We start from the raw sequence: 24,705 nt of genomic DNA, 5'->3' as shown, positions 1-24,705 counted from the left end.
CCCTAATGGGAAGCCTTTTGTGCACTGACTGTATGAACTTATTGATGAGGCTGATGCTATTTTATTCCCATTTTACTGGTGAAGAAACTGAGATTTAGAGAGATGAAGTAAGTAAGTTACACAGCTAACAAGAAGTGGAATCAGGATTTAACCTTTAGAGATGAATCCAGAGAAATGACTGTTACACTTAAGCACATAATTCGCCTTGCCCATCTTTAGTATGAATTTATATTTGAGTAATGAGAAATAAAAGACGGACTGAGGACACTGTGATGTCAGATGCATACAACTTTTGGGGAAACCTTTGATGTTTACCAAGCCATGAGAAATAAAACACCATTACAGGTGATATGGATGTATTCCCCAGGGCTCTAATGGCCTGTCCTGCACACACTTTCCATGACCGCCCCTGGTCCTCCATCCTGTAAGTAGTAAGTAGTTTATTCACAAAGATGAACTGGATCTGAAATGCCAGTCTCCCTAGGGAAGCCCATGGCAAGTCGCCACAGTTAGTATGAAACTGTCATATCCTGCCCTAAAAGCCAACCGTCATGACAGCTATCTTGCTCCCAGGCCTGGCTGAGATGAAATCTAGCTCACATTTCTTATGAGGCATTAGAGCAGGAGTTTTACAAGAATTAGGTCCTTTGATTCATCTCTCCATTCTCAGCTCATGACTGCATACTGATTTGCATGTGACTGAGTCTGAATCTTTGGAAGCAGCTCTCCTAACTTGGAGCACCGGGTAGCCAGACTCAGGAAAAGGACCACCACGTGGTGTCCCCAGCAAGGCAGGGGACAACCCAGACAACGGTGGGTATACCAGAAGTCCCGGCACAATCAGTGGTGACAGCAGAACCTGCTGCGGAAGGGAGTGGCGGGAAGTGTTGTTCTTTTCCAAAGTTCTACGATCCAGAAGCCATGACCACAGGCTTGTCACAGAACAAAGACCAGAGTCTGTATCTTCTCAGAAGTGAGGCTGACGGGTTTAGCCATGGCAGTGGCCTTTTTAAACCACTGAAGGCAATGTCCAAAAAGAACTCTGAATTCTGTAACTTGAGAAGTCCTGATTTCACCGCATACCTTCATCCCTTGCCTAACACTATTTTGATCTAAACTTTCTTACCAATTCCTTCCCAAATGGCATGCATTTTTTTTTTTTAAATGAATCTATCTGCTGGGTTCAGATACAAAAAATTACAAGGAGTTTCTGGTTCAAGGCAGAAGGAACAACCTTTTTTCTTTTTAACTTTACAATACTGTATTGGTTTTGCCATATGTTGACATGAATGAGTAAAAGAGAACAAAAGCAGAGAGCAGACATGGTGTTCAACGAACACTAGTAAATGAATTTGGTCAGCTCTGGCCCCACTTTGCCAGAAGTGTTCAAGCAATGGCTGCTGCTGCTAAGTCACTTCAGTCGTATCCAACTGTGTGCGACCCCATAGACGGCAGCCCACCAGGCTCCCCCATCCCTGGGATCCTCCAGGCAAGAACACTGGAGTGGGCTGCCATTTCCTTCTCCAATGCATGAAAATGAAAAGTGAAAGTGAAGTCGCTCAGTTGTGTCCGACTCTTAGCGACTCCATGGACTGCAGCCTACCAGGCTCCTTCATCCATGGGATTTTCCAGGCAAGAGTACCGGAGTGGGGTGCCATTGCCTTCTCTGGTTCAAGCAATGGAGTGAACTCTTATTCCCACTCATCCTCAGATTAAGAAATAGATTCCTTGCTTGAGTTCCCGTTCCTTTCAGGCAATGAGCCTCTCTCTGGAGTGAATGACTGAGTTTTCTCCTGGGCATAAACGTTCAGGAAGAACTCACAAGAGCAGCCAGGTTAGATAGCTGACATGGACGATGTTAGTCCCTAGGCCATGTGCTTAGATCCTGGGACAGAAGCAGCAGTTTTCCCTACTGTAATCTGAAGCACTGGAATTAAGTTCTGAAAGCACAAAGGAACCATCCTAGGTCACTAGGGTAGCACTGTCTCATGGCCTCTGCAAGAAAATTCATCCACCTAGACCACTGGGAGCAGAGGGCTCCAGAGCAATCGTGGCTCCAAAAGGAGAGGCTGGAGGACCCAGGAGAAAGCAGGGGTTAGCCCTGAGCCTGGGAGAGGGTAGAGGAGACTTGAGTGGAGAGAGGGACTGTTACCATGCACCTAACAGACCCCAGAGGCAGCCGAGCAGGTCCAGCAGAGGGCAAGAGGTATACAAAGACTAAGGCCTCTAAGTCCAACAAGCCTGAGCTTGAACCTGGCTTTTCTACTTGCTAGCTGGGTGACCTCAGGCAAGTGGCCTAATCTCTCTGGGCTTTGTTACTGCAAAGGGAATAATACTACAGGTTAATGACCTCTTAAGAGACAATTCCAACCCCCTCCCCGGCCCCGCCTCCCCCACCCAAAAAATTTTATCATAACTTCTTTGGCAACAAAACCTGATGTGAACCAGCATGAGCTTCTTCTTGGTCTTTACTGATTCCACTTAACAGAACTAACTCAGTTCCTAAGTTTCACAACAGAAATTGAATTTGATGACAGGTGCTGCCTTGGACCTTACTGGGTATGTTAAATATTATTACATGCATTGAACTGCTTTTCTAAATAATAGTATGTACACTTTGTGGCCTTTCTAAAATAAGAAAAATGTGGATTATATCTGGAAAAATATGGAATATACTCTCAAGAGTTTGGATAATTTGGATTCTATCTTAGAGGGCTGTTGGGAGGATTAAATGTGAAAATGAAAAGGAGTAAACTGTGTATGAAGGAGTTAGAATAGTACTCAACGTTAAGGTCTTGGTGAGTTGTAGCTACCATGATTAGGCTTGTGTCACCAACGAGTGTTCAGGGAACATGTTGGTAGATATAACTGTCTGTAGGACACTACGTTCAGCTTTAGAACCTTTATACAAGGACTTCCCTGGAAGTCCAGTAGTTAAGGCACTCCCACTGCCGGGGACATGGGTTTGATCCCTGGTTGGGGAGTAAAGATCCCATATACTTTGTGGCAAGGTCAAATAAACAAATAAAATTGTAAAACAAAACAAAAAAAGAACCTTTACACAGTCAGCTGGGCCCCTGCAAGTGGCACAATTTGTACTTGCCAGCAGGACAGGGAAATACTAGGCACTCCTGAAGGACAGCCCTCTCTTAACTGGACCTGGTGGGGAATACTTCCATCAGTCACCCACACAAGATCTTCTACTCTGTGGAGGACTGGGGGCATCTCAAGTGAGGCTCATATAAGAAGATCAAATGAGTCAATCCTAAAGGAAATCCACCCTGAATATTCAGCGGAAGGACTGATGCTGAAGCTCCAATACTCTGGCCACCTGATGTGTAGAGTCAACTCATTGGAAAAGACTCATGCTGGGAAAGATTGAGAGCAGGAGGACAAGAGAGGGCGGCAGAGGATGAGACGGTTAGATAGCATCACCAACCCAATGGACATGAATTTGAGCAACTCCAGGAGATAATGATGGACAGGGAAGCCTGGAGCACTGTAGTCCACCGGGTTGCAAAGAGACATGACTTCGCAACTGAACAACAACAAGTGAGACTCAACCTAATCCAGCTCTGTTTATCGTGGAACAAGGCCACCAAGCTCTGCTACATGAATACTGTGCTGATATAAATACTTTTTTCCACCTAGGACATTTTCTTTGTGACAGTGGAAGATAATGAAGGAAAAAGAAAAATACCCAATCCAAAAACTTTATAATAATAAAATGATAATCACACATGCAATCTTAATTCAAACTGACCACAGAAGTAAAAACCCTCGGAAATCTTATTTTTGTAAGATGTATAACTATTACATCTTTCCATTTATTAAAAGACCTCAACAGACAAGTTGTGGGACTCCATATTCATATCTTTGCCATGACCGCTATCCAGAATGTCCTACCGGGCAAAATGTCTGACTTGGTAAATCAATTCAATACCTGGCATGAAAATGCAAACTAGTTCAAAAAACTATGCTAATCATCACCTAACTAACTGGGTTTCTCTGGCCTGCCAAGAACTGGGAAGTGAAATCAGGATATCTAATAATAGACATAGCCCTAAAGAGAGAACTGTCTGTTAACACCCTTCCTATGAAAAGACATTTTGAAAAGGTCCTGATTGTAACTCAAGTAAAATGTTTGGGTTTCCCTCCCAAACTCATTCCTCAAGGGTGTTTTACGGCAGTGTGGGGGTTACACCTTCAAATCAGGCTTGAGTACCTGCTGAAGAGCTTCCTTTATTCTCTAAGTACCATCCCTCATCTTGGGAGCATAGCTTCTCTCATAACCCAGGGCACTCGTCAAAATGGTGGCAGGCCTTTAGACCTACGTACACATGTAAGAATTAAAGATTTTAAAATTAAAAAAAATAAAAAAAAAAAAGAAAAGAAGCCGGTGGGACAGACTCAGGAGAGCGGAATGACTTTTAAAGTCCATCAATTCCCGGATGAAGGCAGGACAGCTTTAGTGGTGTAGAGATAATCACCCCTTTGAAAAATCCTCCCTGGCTTCCCACTGATCACAGGATAAAGTGTATCTTCACTGTCTGGCTCCAGGTCAACTTTCTTTTGTTTTGCTTTATATCTCTTCCTTTAACCCCCCTAACTTTATTTAAGCACCTCAAATGTGCTCTTCCTTTGGGGCCTCCCTAAGGGGCCTTCCTTGTGACTGGAACATCCTCTCCCATTCCCTGAACAAAACTTCCAGGCCTTCAGTTTAAAGCTTAGATGGTAGTTTCGAGAGAAAGGAAGACTTTCGTTACCTTCCCTATAAGGTGGTCTTCCTTGCCCCACGCTAACACAGGTCTCCACACTTCTTTGTTGGATGCTTCTATTACTGAACTAAGATCCCTGAGAGTGGGGACTTTATCTGCCTTTTTCATTTCTGTATGAACAAATGGCACACAAACCCTATTTAAACTCTTCTTCCTTTAAAAATCACATAAGAGGGACTTTCCTAGCAGTCCAGTGGTTAAGACTTCGACTTCCAATGCAGGGGGTGGGAGCTCCATCTCTGGTTGAGGAGCTAGATTCTATAGGCCTTATGGTCAACAACCCCCAACACAGAAATGATATTGTAACAAATTCAAAAGACTTGAAAAATGGTCCACATTAAAAAAAAAAGAAAAAAGCTTTAAATAAAAAATCACATAAGAACCAATGAGATTAAATTTCCATAAAATTTCTCCTAATAATTCATCTTTGAAAGTGATTATATACTTTTGAAAACACAATCCCATCATATTCCAGTCTCAAAAGGGAAGAGAACCAAATGCAATAACAAGTATCTTTTCAACACCTGGGAAATATTTGGAAAGCACTTCTCTTTCCTTATCACATTTTGACTCTCAGTGAATTTTACTTGCCTTAAGATTTTAGGATTCCAACATGTCACCAGCCTATAGGAGATGTTAAAAAGTGTATTTTTCATCACTTAATATCAAATAGTCACTATGAGTCACGCAATGAACTGGCTGAATCACCTCTAATGGCATGAAACATAGAGTAATAGAGCAGGGACTCAGCAACATCTCCATTCACAAAACCAAAACTGGAGCCGATAGTTCTGATCCTGACCATGAATGGTCCAGTTTGGCGGCTCAGAGTGACGTGTCAGCCTCCTTCCTGATCACGAATTAAAAAGCTGGCTGGCCAAACAATCTAAACATTTCCAGGCACGGATAGAAAAAAATTGCCTTTTGCCTTCAGTTTCTTTCAATCCATGTTGTAATTCTGGGAAGTCCTGCCATCTACTTTCAGTGTTCTAGAGATAAACGTGAAGAAATGAGCTGCAAATCAGGTCATTATCATGACTGTGCTCAGTGTGACAAACAGACCCAAGCAGGCTTGCAGGGATGAATTACCATCTTACTAAAGGAGCAGGAATCAACCCTGCGGGGATGGAATATGGGGGGAGGAGATTAACATTAGCATGGGGGAAGGAGATTAACATTAGCATAGGGGGAAGTACAAGGAAATCAATATGGGGCTGCAGGGGGCATACCTTAGGATTCTGTGTTGTTTAAAGTCTGGCGGGAAGCCTGACAAACCACAGCAGGTTAGAAAAGTGTTGAAATGTCTTAATTTTTGTTTGTGTGCTAGAAAAATATGGAAGGAATACGGTAAGGGGTTCAGTTAAGAGGTGGAGAGGAGACAATTGAAAATACCACTGAGCATATGCAATGTACAGAAGGTTCTAGGTAAGTGCAACAGCTGTAACTGATCAGAGAGCCATGGAATCTGCCTGCCGTGTGAGCAGAAGTTGCTGAGGTGCCTGCAAAGACGTCCTCCATTAGTGAGACTGCAGGCTCTTATGGAGGTCCTTTACAATCACACCCTTGTGATGGTAGGCTCCCTAGATCGGGCTGAATTCAAGTGGTACCGAAGCTTTTTCCAAGATACCATATAGAATGCCCAACTGCCATCTCTGTGCCAAGCCAGCACACAAGACTTTGAAGTGAACTTGACAAGTAAGGACCTTAGGGAAAGCCAGCAAGTCACCATAAAGCAGAGACCAAAAAAACCTCCCCTGAAAGTTTTCTTTGCCTCACTCACTCACTCAGTTGCCTATTACCCTGTAACTTGAAGGAATTAAAAACATATCAGGAGAGTCACCACGCTATTCCTCTTCCTGCTCCCTCCCCTTCCCTTCCTGAACAATTTAGTCCAAAAGCCATTAGGTGGAGCTGATTGAGACAGGTTTCTGCAAGGAGTAGGGGAGGAGCCACAGTGGCCCAGAGTGTTGTGTGGGAGCCAGAGCAAGGTGGGCAGGGAGACAGGTAACCCAATATAGGGTGTTGGGGTCCAAGATGGGTGAGGAACATGCAGGGGACAGCAGTGGCTACCTAAAAATTGGTGTTGGAGTCGATGTTTGGTGAGGAAAACAACAGATTGGTTCCACAAGGGGGAGCTGATCAAATAATAAATATATGAAGAATAATAGGAACCAGGTATCTTGTTGTCAAGGAGAAGGTTACAAATCTGCAAAGAAAGAAAATGAACCATGTGGTATTAGATTAAAATTAAAGGTATCAGGGTGAGGTCATGGTTTTCAGTAGGTAGGTAGATAGGTAGGTAAGATAGGTAGGTAGGTAGATAGATCAATTAATTGATATATCAACAGATAGAATTCTGACCATTCAGAGTGCCTGGGAGCAGTGCCTATCTAATAGCAGTGAGCACACCAAGCTCCCAGATCTTGGTTTCTAAATACCAGTAAAAATACCACCATTCTCCACTAACAAGAACTAGTGCTCTTAATCTAAAGGGTTGATTTCAGGGTCAGGAAAGTATAAAATGAGACTGGAACATTTTGCAGCACCAGAAAGTAAAGATATGCCCAAAGAATCATGGAGACATGTCAAAAGGACACTGAAGTTAGCTTGAAAGGGCTCCTGTGAACTACATTTGAGTAATTAAGGATAACAATAATAACCGAAATGGATTATAACCTACTAAATATAACAGGAATCCACGAGACCATCTGTTATGGAGAGGGATGAAGATTACATACATAGAACCAAAGTATTTCCCCACAGAATACTTGCTAATCACAAAAAGAAAACGTAACTTTACTGTGTGGAAGCCTGGAAAACACTCCCTCAATCAAGCCATCAAAATCAGTATTGAGTGAAAAAAATTAACATCTGCCCCTGTAATGGGACAAACTGACACGATGCCCTACCTGATTGAATACTGTAAGAATAAGCAGCAGCTCTGTGTTATTCCTACCCAAGATGCATAACCCGAACATAATCACGTGAAAATATCTGACAAACCCAAACCGAGGGACATTCTACAAAACTGGGGGGATCGAGCATCATGTTGGCAGCTTAAACATTTCTGAATAAAAACGATATTGGTACTTCACCAGGGGACTTTCCTTTAGCTTCGAGATTGTTTCAAAATTTGAAGGTTAATATGGAAAGAGTTAACTTGTGTCATTATAGATTTGATCTTGATTAAGGAATGAAGATGGGATAACATCTGGAAAAAGAAGAAAAGGAGAAAGATAGTGCTAAGTCGTGTCTGACTCTTGCGACCTTATGGACTGTAGCCTGCCAGCCTCCTCTGTCCTTGGGATTTTCCAAGCAAGAATACTGCAGTGGGTTGCCATTTCCTTCTCCAGGGGATCTTCCCGACCCAGGAATCGAACCCAGGTCTCAAGCATTGCAGGCAGATTCTTTACCAACTGAGCTACGCGGGAAGCCCAAGGTCTGAATAGACCAAGCTAAATACAGTACTTATACGGCAAGGCAACACTTCTGAAATTCTCTCCAGTGAAGGAATAGTTTTTCTGCCCAATCCATTATGGACCAATACTTTAAAAAACCACAAAATCCTACACTTGGATTTGAAGACAGTACCAAATTGCTCCAAGAGTTTTCAAACTCTTTACCAATGTCTGAACTGATCTTAGCATGGACCAAGAATAGTCATAAATGAGCTCAGACCACACTTTGAGCAGCCCTTCTCTGTGGCAGGATGTGTGGTGCCCCACGTAACATCATATCCAAATGGGAAATAAAAATTACTGTAAAATAAAATAAAATAAAAATCACAGTTATCCATAATGGTAGCAACAATAGTTATCACTGAAATTAACATCAACCATCTATACAAAATATTCAAGATAGGGAACTGTCCAAGCAATGGAAGGAGATTAGAGGCTTGTCTTTTACACAGAGAACTCAACTCCTCCAAAAGGGTCACAGAACACAAATAGATGTGATGACCTTGATTCCAAAGTAATTGCTTTATGGTGATTTAAGGAAAGACAAATCCCATTATACAGAAGATGGACAGAAATATCTTCTATGGGTCAATCTGCAATACCAACCCTTAACTGTCATTGCTGGGAAGAGACTCAGCATCCAGAAGGAGTTAGGAGAAGACATTCCCAAACCAGATAGGCTTGATTTAACTGCAGATACAGAGGGTCAAGTTACTAATGTCAACACAGTCCACACAACGGCCAACTCTAGGTCGGCACCACACAGAGTCTAGCTCAACCAAGAGAGAACAATAAACAGAGAACAATTCTCCATATTACAGGAAGACCAGAGCAGAAGGACAAGAAAGAAACCATTACACCCTCTGGGAAACGGCGAACACCATCCAGGCTCAAGGGTCTTCCAGAAGCCACTCTGACATCCCCATTGTGTGTCTCTGAACACTGCGATCCCCAGACCAGTGTCTCCCTGACACTGAGATAGCCACGCACAGAGGTGGCTCCACACAGAACACCGTAAGCTGGAATCAACACCACCGATTTCTGCAGCAACTGTCTCTGGTCTGCGACACTTCACTTACCTGGAGCAGTTTTGTAGCACGACGTTCGGGAGGGCAGTGATGGGGCGTTCTTTGCCTTGGGGCTCTGGGTACTCTGCAAGACTTGTCTCTGCCGTTTCAGCTCCTCTTCCCTTTCCTGGGCTGCTCGGATCTCTTCTTCAATCATGGACAAAGTCCGCTGCTTTCTGGACCTCAGCTTGAAGGGCCCAACCATCACATCGGACTCCTGAGTGGCCAGGAGCGAGGCTGTGCTTCTTAACTCAGCTGCTTCCGAGTACTTGCTGAAGTAGCTCCCTTCTGGTCTGGTCTCCTCCATGTTTATTGGGCCACTGGGCTGTACCACCGGCAGTGGCTGGGAGGGCCCCCTTTCCCTGAGCGCCCTGTCTTCAGTAGACAGAATCTTTGGCAATACATCCCTTTTCTCTTGAACAGGGGAGGACACCTGAGGTGGTTCAAACATGCTCTGAGGCTTCTCTGAGCTGGGAGCCCTGGGGCTAGCTTTCTCTTGACTTGCTTGAGGTCCCTGTTGTTCTGGTCCGCCTTTGGTGGTTTCAGACCCAGCTCTGTCCACTTGCTCGGCAATGGCTTGTTGAATGGCGTTCTGCACCAGGAGACCAGCCTGATATTCCAAGGGGTCATCAACCGACGCAGAGTCTCCCAGTGTGGACAAAGGGGAATAGAAACCATGATCACTGAATGACTTCGAGACCCCTTCTCCTCGGCCCTCTGACGGGTTGTCAGTCTGGGGTGTCTGGGGCAGAGAAAAATCGGCCAGTGAATTCTCCTGCAGGGCATTGGCTGTCTCATTGGAGGCCCCACTGTCACTGATATTGTCCATGCTGAAGTCATTGGACAGGGTCTCCAGGACTGTGGTGTCCTGGGATCTCACCGACAGCTCATCCAAACCAGAGTCCAGCTCCTCTTGAGTCAAAGAGACATTGACTGACCTTGAAAACTGATCCAAGATCCCAGGATCGTCATCCTTGACCACGGTGAGGACGGCCCGAACACTCGTGAACTCACTATCGTCTGCCCACAGTTTGGATAAGGGCCCGCGTTTAGAGGGCTCACTGTACGGCCCTTCCTTTCCCTGGGGAGCTGTGCTGCCCTGGGCCCCTCCTCCAGAAGACTGACTCTCTGGGGCACAGTGGGCTTTCTGCCCCTTGGCTGCTGAGGACTCTTCAGGAGGTGCCCCGATAGAAGCTGGTCTGGAGATGGTCAGTGTCTTGTCTGAGTTGATGGACCCCAGAGGTTTGTAGAAGGGCTTGATGGAGAAGAGCCTGGGTGTACTCTGGCCCCTGGCCACTGTCTGCCTGGAATTCTCCATCTGCTGGAACTGTTTGCGCGCGGCGGAGAAGTCTATCTGCTCCGTGACGATGTCCTCCTTTGGGTGGTCGGTCACAGAGGGACGCTCCCGTGAGGATGCGGGGGCCGTGCAGAGCTGCGGTGGGGGCGGCTGCTGCTGCTGCTGCTGCTGCTGCTGCTGTTGCATCAGCAGCTGCTCCTGCTGTGCCCTCCTCTCCTTGCGCTCCTTGTACTTTTTGTGTGACTCCAGATGTTCCTCATCCAGTTGCTCCTCGATGGTCTTCTCCTGCGGAGGGTTCCACCATTTTGCGGCAATGCCGGGGTTCTTCTTCACGGCCTGACTCCGGATGAGTTCCCGCCTCTCCTTTTCCAGCTCCAGCATCTCTTCCGAAGGCCTCACTTTCCTGACACGGTACTGTTCCTTCTCACTCTCGTCGTCCTCGAAGAGCTTGGAGGGCTTCTTGTCCTCATGGAAGGCACGCAGCTCGAACTTGGCTTCCTTCTTGAGCGTGGTGAGCGTCACCTCCCCGTCGCGGGAGGAGCACCGCGAGCTGGTGGAGGAGCTGGGGCTCACGGGCACCTGCAGGCTGTCCCCTAGTACGTCTCGGGGCTGCTCAAGGGGGTGGCCGTTGGCTCTTCTGCCCTCGGCCATGGTGTCAGAGTCGCTCTGATGGAGCTCCAGGTGCGGAGGAGCCTGTCTGCCAGCGGCCCTCTCGGTGGCTTCCGGCTGCACAGCCGCGGGGGCGGGCGGGTTTGGGCTTCCGGCCAAGATGGCTGCTGCAGGCTCCGGGGAGGATGTGCCGTTGTAGGTTCCGTCCACAGTGGAATCACAGCAGTTGGCCTCCAGCACCTCGTCTAGATATCGGATCTCTCTGGCCAAGTCATTATCCAGAGATTCGTGGTGATCAGCAAGGAGGCCATTGTGGGGGGTGGAGTAGAAAGGGGAGGGGTGGTCCATGGAATGTGGAGTCGAGGTGATTCCGGGAACACTCTTACATTCTGCCACAGAGACCTCAATTTCCATGTTCTTGTGATCTGGGGGAAGAGAGCTGGTGATAGACTCCAGGGCTTTGGCACTACAGTTGTCTCTCTCGTGTTTTAGCCGGGTATCATCCTCAGAAAGCTCGGGAGGCTTCTGGAATAAAGAGAAAACAGAAATCAGAGTTAGCGACCTCATTGATTATGGATGTGAACCTGAGACATAAGCTGATAATTAACTGGAAGGAAAACGGAACAACAATGGCAGAATCTTTTGACTAGAGGTTTCTCTTTTCTAAAAAGGCCTTCTTCATATATTCATTTTGTTACAGTAACAAGTACCTAAACTTTCTTAATTTTGTAGGTTCCATTTTGCTTACCTGGTGTCCAGAAAATTTTCATTAAATGCTAGTTCCATTTTTACATTTAAAAGTAAATTGGGATTTGGATCATCTGATGACATTGCTCAAACAATTTCTGAAGTGGAAGAGATTAAGTATCAATTGTACCAGAACTTTTCAACATATTTCATGGCAGATTTCTGCAGAAATGTTAATAAAACTATTTGTAACGTCCCCAACTATAAAAAAGAAGGCCCTTTTGCAGGAACCAATCTTGAAAACATGATTCTCTGCCAGATGTAATGCAATTATTCTGTACACAGGAAACTTTTAGGAAAATTTTTCCAAAGTAAAATACTGGAAAACAGTAAATCTCTTCAATGGCCCCTTGAGAGCTACAGTATCCCACTGCATGGCAGTAATTGACCATGTGCATTATAAACACGGAACCAAAGCCACTGACTCACACAGTTCTGTTCCCTGGAACAACATCAAAACAATGCTCCTTAGTTAAGGAGTGAATGTTGCTTTGAAAGGCTAGACAACACCACCTCCCATCTAGTTCCTAAAATGCTTTATATGTGACAGCTCCAATTTTGTGGTTACATAAGAAAACTGTATCTTTTTTAATGTTTTTAAATGCATCATATTTTTCATTAGTTATCTATTGCATGTCAGTTTATTTGGCATTAGTTAAGATTAATTTTCAAACTGTAGGATCATATTTTTTCATACCAAAGGTCTCTGGTTTATCTCAGAAAATTCAGCGGTAAGTTGTGAGCTTAATTTGAGTTCCCCTCAAGTACTTCACTAATACTCTTGTCAGCTCTGTTTCACGTCTTAGGTCTAGAGGGTACCTGCTATTATTGATATAATATAGTGCAAATTGCAATATTATATAATTTTCCCTTATTTAAGCATTATTAAAGACTTAGAACACACTATTAAAACACCACCTAGGATAATCCTCAGTGGATTCATCTCAGAATTCTTTCAAGAAACGTGATGATTATGGATTTGTTCATAATACCTAGAAAACCATGGAAGTTCATGCTATATTCTCTGCACTGCTGTCAGAATGTTGAGAAACTCACCGGTCAACCATGAACCAAGGTTATCCACAAACTGAGGAGGGCTTCCTTCACTGGTTCCTACCTTCTTTACACTTAATCAATCAAATAATATGTATTCCTTCTTCAATAACAGACAATCATAATAAATATTCCTTCTTTGTCAAAACTTCCTGGTGTCAAAGGACCTTCCACTCTTGATCTGGTCTTTGTCAAAGTCTGATACTTAAGATTTATAATCGCTACTATCTTTATTTGGGACCACCGTTAACTAGTGGCTCTTATCTTAGCTCACTCACTCAGTCCTATCTGACTCTTTGTGACCCCATGGACTAGAGCCCATCAGGTTCCTCTGTGCATGAGATTCTTCAAGGCAAGAATACTGTAGTGGGTTGCCATAACAGGAGACCTTCCCAACCCAGTATCTCCTTCCCAAACCTGTATCTCCTGCATTAGCAGGCAGATGCCTTACCCCTGAGCCACCCTTTAGAATGAACTAAAAAGACATGACAAAGACAACTGCTACTGTCCCTTAAAGAACATTAATTAAACATTCTTCTGTTAAAGTGATTGTCAGTAACTTCTACGTCATTTAAGAATTACAGGAAATTTGAATGCGTGAAACTTATTGGCTGCCATTCAAACATCAGGAAAACCTAGGTCAAAATTAGCCTGCTCCATGGAAAGCTGAGCAACAAAAAGAGACACAGTACTGCTATGGTGAAAATGTGCCCATGACGCTCCCACCTGCGGCTTCATTTGGCCAACGATTCACTGCTAATATTTTCATGGGAGTAAGTAGAGCTTTCCTTCTATCCCTTTGGCTTTGGGGAGGGAAAATAGGTAGGAAAATAGTAGGAAGCTGCTGGGACTGAAATATGGTAAAAAATACTCCTCTATTAAAACAGAAAACACTTTACAATAGTTGACATGACAAGAAAAAGGGCACTGTGACATTGAAAGAAGCAGAAAGGCATATAATTAATTCTATAGTTCAGTTAGTCACAGATTCATTCATTTAAAATGTAGGAGGCTTATTCTTTAGGGTCATGATGAAATTAGCAGCAACAGTAAGTTCCAGGAGACAACACCCTTTTCTTAACAAAAACTGGATTTCCCATACTTCCTAGGAAGTCATAAATCTATTTTGGGGTTTACTTAGTCTGGTCAGGTGAAGTGAAACACTTGCCTATATTAACCTCTTGTTGCTGATCACAGAGATTGGAGTTAACTGAGCCTGTTTCCACAGCATCCCCAGGAACACTTTGTCAGCATCATCCCCTTCTCCTGGATGCTTCATGGTTCTCATGTCGGATAATGAAGGAGCCGATGCCCTACAGCTTTTTTTTTTTTTTTTTTTTAAAGAACTTTTAAAACTCTATCCTTTTTTCCAAGGATATATTCTGAACTAGCAACAACTGTCCCAATTCAAAAGTTTAAATATCTTGAGAACATCATTTGACAGTACATTTTTGCAATATCAAAACCAAAACAGTTTTAGCCTTGAGTTGGAAGTAGAGTCTCACCAGTTATGTCTGAGATGTGTCAAACATTTTTAAAATGCTAATTACAGGCAAATTTGGAGTCTCAGTGTAATCTGAGGTGATTGCTTTCCAATACTGTCCACAAAAATCTAGACACTGTGGAGTGTAAACAGGAAAGAGGCTCTCCTTCCTGTTAGTTACAGGAGGCCTCAGCTCCTTTCCACAAATTCAGAAAATTCTTCCTGAGACTTGATTCTATCTACCTCAGGGAGCAGAGTTCTAAACTCTAATCAGGGCAGAAGTCCTTAAAGAGATAAACAACTCTGCAGTGCTGGCTTACAATTCTGCCTCAGAGTTGCTGAGTTTTTGTTAAGTTAGGGAACAATTATAACCAAAGAGCAAATTCCTGAGTTCTGTCTCAGCAGGCAGAATTTACCTTTGTGCTGGATGGCCTGATGTGATCAAAGCCACCACGTCATTATACCAGGTGAGTGGAAGTGGCCTAGGAACCCCTCTGTGCAAGGATCTGGCAGGAGTCTGGGTTTGACATCATTAAATGATGTCATATTTAAACCAATAAATACTCACTGCTCCCTTTGAAGATAAGACCAGAATTTTCTCCATGCTTCATTCAGATAAGGTGAGCCTGACTCCAAATTCCGATAAAATGAACGTTCATTAAACGGACTGTTAAGCTTTTCTGAAATAGACTATGCATGTGTACCTGTGTGCTCAGTCACTCAGTTCTGACTCTTTTCAAGCCCCATGGACTGTAGCTTGCCAGGCTCCTCTGTCCATGGGATTCCTCAGGCAAGAATACTGGAGTGGGATGCCATTTCTCCTCAGGGGATCTTCCCAACCCAAGGATCGAATTTCCCCAGGTGGAGGGGGACCGCCATCTCTAGGTGGAGACCTAACAATCTGGCATGTAATATCTGCCTGCCCTGCTGGCCTCCTGGTTTCCCAGAATAGCTAACAGCTGGTCAGGATGTCTACAATTTACTTTAAAATACTCAGGCAGACACAATATAATATGTGTGTGTGTGTGTCTGAAGTTAGCTTAAATTACATTCCAGGAGCAGACACCCTAATCTGGAACACATACGCCAAGAATGGTCAGCCAGGATCTAATCAGAAATACCTCGTTCCATAGGCACCTGCTCTCCTCCAGGAGTTCAGCTCTCTTTAACTCCCAGGGGCCCCTGCTGCTAAGTCACTTCAGTCGTGTTCGACTCTGTGTGACCCCACAGACAGCAGCCCACCAGGCTTCCCCGTCCCTGGGATCCTCCAGGCAAGAACACTGGAGTGGGTTGCCATTTCCTTCTCCAATGCATGAAAGAGAAAAGTGAAAGTGAAGCCGCTCAGTCGTGTCCAACTCTTCGCGACCCCATGGACTGCAGCCTACCAGGCTCTTCCATCCATGGGATTTTCCAGGCAAGAGTACTGGAGTGGGGTGCCATCGCCTTCTCTGAAGGGCCCCTGAGGCTTGTGCTAAGTGGCATAATTAAGGGGAGAATAAAAGGTTTAAACCAAGTGTCCTATGTATCCTTCTACTTCTCTGTATATTCATCCTATTAATTTTTGAGAATTTGATATTGAAACTCCCAACTAATTTCCAGATGGTGCTAGTGGTAAAGAACCCATCTGCCAATGCAGGAGACATAAGAGATGTAGGTTCCAGGATCCCCTGGAGGAGGGCATGGCGACCCACTCCAGTATCTTGCCTGGAGAATCCCACGGACAGAGGAGCCTGGCAGGCTACCGTCCAGAGGGTCGCACACGACTGAAGTGGCAATGCACGCATGCACATAGTGGAACTATATGTAACCCTGTTCTGTATTTTCTAAGTCTCATATAAATGTGTTATCATATTTTCATAATTTTAAAAAGTAAAAAAAAAAAAGAGGTTTAGAGAGATTGTCCCAGGATCCCCTGGCTAATAAATGGCACAGCCAGGACCTGAAGGAAGGTCAGTTCTTCTGAATTCTATCCCAGTACCTCAGAAGGTATTCTCCATGACTGGAAGCTTCCGAAATGACAAGGGAAGTCTTATGAAGGTGTGTGGATCTGAAGATCATTTGTGTGATTTTCAGGCTGATGGTTTGCACACCTGAATCTCTAGAAGTCACAGTATACAACTTGGCTTCACAAGTCGAGGACCCCTGTCAAAACCAACCGGATGCCCTGGAGACCGAGTTTCAGTTCTTGTCTTCTGCTCTACCTGCAGGACCCTTTGGATAGAGTTTGAGATGCGGACCTCCTGCTCAGTCTGGGGATCTGGCCTCTGAGGCGGGTCCTCTGCTTCCTCTGATGACATCCCGAGGCAAAATTTGAAATCCCACATCCCAGTCATGGCAGTGGACAAGGCTGCGACTTCTCCCCAGCACCAGTTGGCAGCACAGGTAAGGTGCTAGGAGCCATTTGACTTGCACAGAGGACACGTCAGGGCCCTGCGGCCTGCTCAGCTTAGGCCACGGATGACTGTCTGCTCTCTCTTCCCAGGACACCTGGGCCTCTGGCTGGGGGCATCAGGCACAGAAAGCACTTGTGAAGGCAATGCATTGTCCTTAGCAGGTCTGGTTGGGCCCAGGGGGACGCCAGAAAGGTGTCCTTTGCTACAAGGTCAAGTGAGAAGCAGATGCTTCTACTCACTCTGTTGTGTCTGTCGATTCTCTACCTCCCTACCCTACTCTTGAGCTTCCCTGGTGGCTCAGATGGTGAAGAACCCCCCTGCAATGCAGAAGACCTGGGTTCGGTCCCTGGGTTGGGAAGATCCCCTGGAGAAGGGAGTGGCAACCCACTCCAGTATTCTTACCTAGAGAATCCCATGGACAGAGAATGCTATGGACAGAGGAGCCTGGCAGGCTACAGTCCATGGGGTCGCAAAGAGTTGGACATGACCGAGCAACTAACACAACACCCTACTCTTGAGCGACTAACACAACACCCTACTGTTAACGATGTCTGTCACCAGCTTCCCAGGCTCCTAGCCTGAATGCACTGTGACCCAAATTCACTCAAACATCAGGTGCCTGCTGCACAGGCAGGTTTCTCTGCTCTGAATAACCCAGATTACTTCCTACTAAAGCCACGATATTTAAATTAGAAACACGTTTCCCCAGGTAATAAGTGACCTGATCCTTTAATCTAGTTATTTTAAAGTTCCACCAAAAGTATGAACTCGTTCTTGGCCTAGGAAGAGGGGCACGGTACAAAGAAAAACTTCCTCATGGCTGTGAAACCACAGGGCATCTGTTTGCTTTTCTTGTCCTGCCTCTCTTTCCTAAGTTGAGTTTTTAAGACACAGGGCACAACTGCTGTGTTCCATAGGCCATGAGTGGCTGTCTTTAATGGTTTATTCAGGGCTCTTTATTTTCTGGCCAAAGTTTCCATCAGGACGGCAAATGGGAGGAGAGGGTGCGACCTGGCAGGGGGAGGATGCCCAGACACTGGTAAGATGTCCGCCCGGGGCTGCTGAGGTTCATCAGCTTTGGAGGCATGGGGTGGAGCCCCAGTCGGGAGGTCTGGGGGAGACAGACTGAAGCCTGAGGGAACCCAAGGAGCATGGAAGGGGAGCACAGAGGCTGAAGAGGTAACGGTGGATCTCTGCGGCACGTCCCGAGAACCTGTAGAGTGACAAGCCCTGTGCCGGGGCCCTGGGAGGACCCTAGGGCTCTGGAGTGCGCCTCACGCTGCAGCAGGGAGCTTACAGCCTTGGAGAGAGAGAGAGAGGGCAGATTCACATAAAGAGATGTGTTAGCAGAGATAACAAGTGGAGAGACTGCTACAACAGTAACTAGAAGGCAACTGCCTGGTCTGTTCAAGGTGGCAGATGGGGCAGGCTGAGAAGAACGGATGAAGGAAGTTGGGATCACCAGGGTTCCTCAGTAGCTGGCCTGCACCTCCTCTCCCACCCCCACCCCCACCCCCACTAGAGAAGCCGCTAGGACTCTGAGTGGCCCCTTCCACCCACCCCTGTGAAGGTACGGAGAGTGGGAATGTCCGAGGATGGCTTGCTTCCTGGGTTGGGCTCCAGGCTTCTGGGCCAGGAAGTGGAGGGGAGCGACCCTGGAGTTAACCTGGACTGCATTCCAGTCCCAGGCAGAACTTCCTCTCCCCCCACCCCACCCCAGCAGAGTGTCTTCCGGCCTGTAACACCAAAGGCTGGTGTTGGCCGTGGGAAGCCAGGAGACGGGCCACTCCCCAAGGAGGCCACAGACCCAGCTCCTGGCTGACAAGAGGCAGATCTCAGGCATTCCAGGGTACTTACAGCTAAATTTAGACTGGATGGGCTCAGGGATAATGACATGACCCCTAACACTAACTCTGCTAACACTAACTCTGCCTCTGGGGTTTCCTCCCCCTACCCCCCATCCCCCCACTGACCTCCTGCCATGAAGCCATTATGGCTACATGTGACTCTGACAGTCCGAAAAAGAACTTTCTGTTCCTACAGGCTCAGCTTTTCTTTCTGAGAGCTTCTCTGGTCTTGGTCAACTTAGCAGTCACCCTCCTGCTATTCTCTCTGGCTCAGGTCTCAGGTCTCAGGTCCAGGCTTGCAGACGACGGCATGAAAACACTTCTGGAAGCCCCTTCCATTGGAAACAAGGCCGGGCTGACGACAATCCTGATAAAGAAGCGGTCCCTTTGTAATGTAAAGGGAGTCTCCCACCACTGCAGCCTGCCCTATTAATAGCATCCCCTTCACCCTGCTGAAAAGTCAGTGGCTCAGATGTCGGGCTGCACATCTGGAAGATGTCAAGGTGTGGTTTGATGAACACATTTACAGCTTGGGCTCTCTCTGAAAGAAACGAGAGTGTGTGTGTGAAGGGGGTGTGATGAGAGGAGGCGAGGAAAGAAGCTGTTGCCTCTTCTGCAGCCGCTGGTGAAAGGCTTATTTTCTTTGGAGACCCATTCCCTACCAAAGAGATTGAGAAGCACTGGGAGATTTCCCCTGAATGAGGCAAGATGCCTTATTTCAGCTCCAAGAAAGGCAAGTTTCGCTTCTTCCTTGATGGGATACACTCCAAGCTCTTTATCAAGGAGTCCTCAGATGCTCTTCCTGCAGAAGACCCTTTTCACTGTGAAACTATCTCATAGAACAGTCCCCCACCTCCAGAATAAACCAAGGTCAAGGCCACAGAGGGAACTTTGGCTCCTGCAGCCTGAAATTTCTAGGGTAACTGATTCTGCTGAAAGCAAGTCCCTGGCTTCAGTCCTGTATAACTTAGCTGCGTCCTTCTTAGTTTTAAAATAGTTCAGGATCTTGGATTCAGGCCTGGCCAACCAGTAATGGCAGAGAGCAAAAGCTGGGCTCCACCGTGGACCCGGCAAAAAATCCACTGTGTGAACACAGAGCCAGGAGAAAACGGTGCCAGAGGCTTTCGAGATTAACTCTTTGTCCACAGATGAGTCCTGTACTTAGGAAGAGAGCTGATGCAGTTTTCTTCCCATAGCCCTGGGTCCCACAGCAGATGGGCGTACATGTTCCCCTGCGAAGGCTCAAGTCACTATGAATGTGGCACATTCTACAACGTGGGCTTGTAGATTAAATAACAAGAGAAACAGTCACCAGGACTGGTGGGCCACTTGGTTCTGATGTGGAAAAGGGGACACACACACACACTCAGACACACACATGCACACACTCATGCACCATCTTCAAAGCACTATCTGGCAAAGAGGGGGTAGGTGCCTTTGCCCGCGCTGTATGTGTGGCTCGGAGCTCCTGCTCGGAAAGCCGGGAGTCTGACAAGATTAGTAAGAAAAGAAGCAAGTCTCCTGTCCAAGCCCGGCTGCCCACTCTCTCTCCAGCAGGAAAGGCGTCCACAGCACAGCGCCACAGTCCCCGCCCTGAGTTCCTCCTCCATAGAGACTCTGGGCTCACGAGGGAACCCTCTCCTTGCAGATCAGAAAGCAAAGGACAGTAAGTTAGGTCAGCAGACTCGGCTTACCCTGCCCAGAGTGCCCGCTTCACACGTCCCCGCTCAGAACTGCCTCTTTTTCCAGGCAGTTTCCTGCGCCCTGGCTCAAGCTGGACAAATTCCTTCTGGGTCTCCTGACAGAAGACTGTGAGGTCACGGCTGGCCCTCCCTCTGCTCCTTCAAAGGCCATTCACACAACGAAGAACTTTAACCCCCTTCAAAGAGGCCTGGCCCCTCCCTACCGGGCCCGAGCCTAGAGGGCAGCAGCCAGTCAGCCAGAGGCCTCGCTCGTCCACTCCCTACGTCCAGGGCTGAGTGGGAAGGTGGGAGGCTAGTGATGCTCAAAGGAGCCAGTTAGGGCTGTCTTCTTGGCAAGTTAGAGATGGGCCTTGGGCAGCCAGGGAATGAATATCTCAGTGATGTTAAAGGCGGCAAAGCAAAGAAAAAAAAAAAAACCTCACAGATTCTGAAGATCCAGGTTAAACAGACTGCATCCAGTTAAAGGAACTTTTTAGGACAGCTTATATATGTGTGTTTGAGAAGGAAATGGCAACCCACTCTGATATTCTTGCCTGGGAAATTCCATGGATGGAGGAACCTCGTAGGCTACAGTCCACGGGGTCACAAAGAGTCGGAAGACTGAGCAACTTCGCTTTAGGGTTTACATATGTGTGGATAAAATAATAAATGCTCCCTGCAGAAAATTTGGAAAATAAAAGTCATTCATCTTCCCTCCACTGAGAGGAAGGGAGCTAATCATGCAGTCTCCTTTTTAGAAATAGGTATTTCATAGAGTTGAGACCACACTATAGGCAGTCTTGTAGCCAAATTTTTTTTTCACTTCACATTATCTCACAAGCACTTTCTATGTCGTTTAAGGGTCAGGGTCTGATATATTTTCAGTGGTTACATTATATCCCATGTTGAAATGGGACAGAATTTGAAGACAGGGATGAGTGCTAAATTCACGGGATGTCTGGGGGGAGTGGTTTCCCCTTTCTCAGGGCTAACTAGTATCTTCTGCCACGAAGGAAAAGGGAAAAGATCCACATGTGTCTTGGGGAGACACAACTGCCTCACATGCATCCCTCCCTCCTTCACCAGAGAAGCAGACCCTTAGCACCACACACTAAGGCTCATGCTTCGTTAATGACTGGCTCCCAGCACTGCCTCAGGGTGGACACGTTTCCACTCACCTGGTCACCCAGAACCCTGGGTTAACCTGGGAAGTTTGGGGCATAATTTAGGGTTTAGGCTGACTGGAAAGTCAATCAGAATTCCAGGGCTATCAGGGCCATGTAGAATTCATTTTCTTCAGTTAAGATTTTAGAAGAGACAAAGAGCACAGAGATTCACAGTGAACTAAGTAGAAAGAGGAGGACAGATACCAAGGATAGTCCTGTGGGGCCATCTATTTGGGGTCAGTTTGGGAGCAGTCATCCTGGCGAAGCAGCGAACGGTCCAAAGACGGTGGCAGGTCAGGATCGCAGATCCCTGCGACTCTCCCGCGAACACAAGTCTGGGAAGGAATCACCAGCGTGGATGAAGCCCAGGCAGTCTCTTTTGACAAGGAAGCTAAATATGAAGTGAAGTTGCTCAGTCGTGTCTAACTTTTTACAACGCCGTGGACTGTAGCCTATCAGGCTTCTCCGTCCATGGGATTTTCCAGGCAAGAATACTGGAGTGGGTTGCTATTTCCTTCTCCAGGGGATCTTCCCGACCCAAGGATCAAACCCGGGTCTCCCGCATTGCAGGTAGACACGTTACCCTCTGAGCCACCAGGGAAGCTAAACGTATAGTGTACTTTACAACTGTTTACAACATCCAAATGACATTTTTAATGAGCTGAACTTTATTTAGAAATATCCAGGAGTTTCTCGGTGACTGACTGGGTGATACCCAAGTCTCCAGGGAGCGCTATGCTATGGAAACGCTGATGTTAGGCTGCCCTGCCCTTTGGAATAACTGGAATGTTCTACTGTAGGGCCAAATGCATTTCAAGATGCTATTTAGGGTCTAAAGTAAAGTGTGGAGAGGACATCCCATACCCAGAGTGCCACTGCTCTGCTCAGGATTGAGAGAGCAAGGCACAGCCCTCCACAAAGAGGTGATTTCGAGCCAAGAGGCAGGACCCACTACATACTCACACCTGCCCCAGTGTACCCACGAGGAGGTGTGTAAAAAATTGTTTTAAATCTGCCCTGTTGGCAAAAGAGGAAATCATATGTGCTCTTGCAGCCTCAAGAGCAAGTGGGCTTCGGCGGTTGTGATGTGCGGGCTTGGATGCTCCAGGGCACGTGGAATCTTCCTGGACCGGGGATTAAACCCATATCCCCTGCACTGGCAGGCGTATTCTCAACCACTGTACCACCAGGGAGTACTGCACGTCCTCTTAAAGTGCTGGTACCTAAGTAATAGATACATTCTTGACTGGAGTCTGAGATGTCATGGTGTATTACACAAACACACAGATATACATGCACACTGTTATGAGCTGAATTGCGTTCCCTCAAACCCAACTTCGTAAGTTGAAGTCTTAACATGCAGGACCTCAAAATATGACCTTATTTGGAGATGAAGGTCTTCACAGAGATCATCAACTCAAGTGATGTCATTCAGGTGGGTCCTAATCCAATGTGACTAGTGCCTTATAAAAGGAGGAGCTTTAGACACAGAGGCATGCCTAGAAAGAATGTGAAGAGGCCGGGAGAGAAGACGGGTCCGTCAACCAAGAAGAGGGATTTGAACAAGCCTTCCCTGTAGCCCTCGAAGAAGCCACCTCCACCAACACCTTGGTTTGACACGTCTTGTCTCCAAACTGTGCAACAATACATTTCTGTTGCTTCAGCTGCCCACTTTGTGGTATGCTGTCACAACAGGCCCAGCAAAGCAACACCCATGCTCACACATATGCACATGTATCACTCATATGTGTACACACCACATACCCCTCCCTCTGGCTGCAAAAATACAGTGAAATTAGGAAGAATGCTCTGTGGCAAGATGCTCCAGAAAAAAATGGATTGTTCTCAGAGGCAGAGGAAGAAATGAAGTCGGCAAGCTAGATGGAGACCACGAAAGTACAGACGCAGTCACCTGAGTTGTTGGCAGGGGATGATTCGAGAGGCAGCGAGGTGGGTGGGGTGGGGGGGGGGGGTGTCTCCCGATGGGAAGGGACAGAGCATAATCCAGCAGTATCCACACTTTGAGGCTACATGTCCATCCTCCTCCCTCGCATCCCAGACTCCGAGTCTGGGGGTGGTTTTCTGAGTCTATGAAAACTGTGTACTGCCAGTTTGGTTCTCTAGCTGCTGTAGCCTGATTTGTTTTAGTCTCTGAGGTGCCTTGCACTGGGAGCAAGGAATCGCTTTGGAAACTTGGTCCTGGTTGTCTGGGAAGCAATGTGCAATTTGTGAGGACCGAGCAGCTGGGGTGAGAAGGTCATCAATGCTACTGCGATCGTCACTCAGTGAAGGTCTACTGCCTGCCTCCTGGGGGCCGCCCTGGGACACCCACGCTCACATAATTTCTCTCTACCCTCCTTTGACCAGCTGCAAGGTGGGGATCCTCACCCATTCCACCAAGGGGCGGGCCTCAGCCTCGGGAGCCATGCCCTCCCCAGGGTCACACAGCTGGTTGGGAACAGATATCTGGCTGGAATCCACAAATCCCACCCATCAGGCAGGGCTTGGTCCCCTGGAAGGCACCCGTGGCAGTTCAGGATGGAGCAGGCCCAGCAAGTACGCTAAGAATCAAAGGGGAAGAATTAAACAGCGAATTGCAGGCAGTAACAGACTGCCTTTGAAACCACGTGCCTGCTTCTCCGTGACCCTAGGAAGACCAGGCTTATCTTCTGGGTCTGTTTTCTGCTCTGTAAAATAAAGGAGTCAAGCTAGATGCACCCCTCCACCCACATTGCCTTTCTGCCCGTAAACTTGTTGTTCTGTGATACTGGCATGGCCCCTGGATAGAGGTGAAGCCCAGGATCGTTCTGAGTCTGGTGAGCATGCAGGCAGAGTCAAGAGAAAGCCAGATAGCAGATGGGGGCAGCTGCTGCCTTTGAAACTGCTCAAAACCTTTGCCAAGAGATTTCAAGGATTCCGGGAAGGAACTCCGCTCTGTCTCTGACATTCCCCTGGTCAGAACTTTATCTCTTTAGTTGATGGAGTTTATTCTGCTGAATAGAGCCATCCCATTTATGTACCTTCAGTGTGACAGAATGTCCCAAATGGACTTGCTGAGATGCAGCAGACAATGGAGGGAGAGGCTGGCTTCGAATGGTGCTACCCAGCCTGCTGCCTGAACTGTA

General features: G+C 46.7%; 1 protein-coding gene across 1 annotated transcript in view; it reads right to left on the bottom strand.

The window, feature by feature from the left end:
* Positions 1-24,705, bottom strand: part of PALM2AKAP2 (PALM2 and AKAP2 fusion) — a 369,435-nt gene that overhangs the window by 20,891 nt on the left and 323,839 nt on the right. The window contains exon 8 of the mRNA XM_052644634.1: positions 9,316-11,734. Coding sequence (XP_052500594.1) covers positions 9,316-11,734 — 2,419 coding nt within the window. The remainder of the gene's footprint in view (positions 1-9,315; positions 11,735-24,705) is intronic.

Source organism: Budorcas taxicolor, chromosome 8, assembly GCF_023091745.1.
Source record: "Budorcas taxicolor isolate Tak-1 chromosome 8, Takin1.1, whole genome shotgun sequence".
Lineage (NCBI taxonomy): Eukaryota > Metazoa > Chordata > Mammalia > Artiodactyla > Bovidae > Budorcas > Budorcas taxicolor.
Note: the sequence above shows the minus strand (reverse complement) of the source record. Positions and strands in the feature narration are given on the sequence as shown.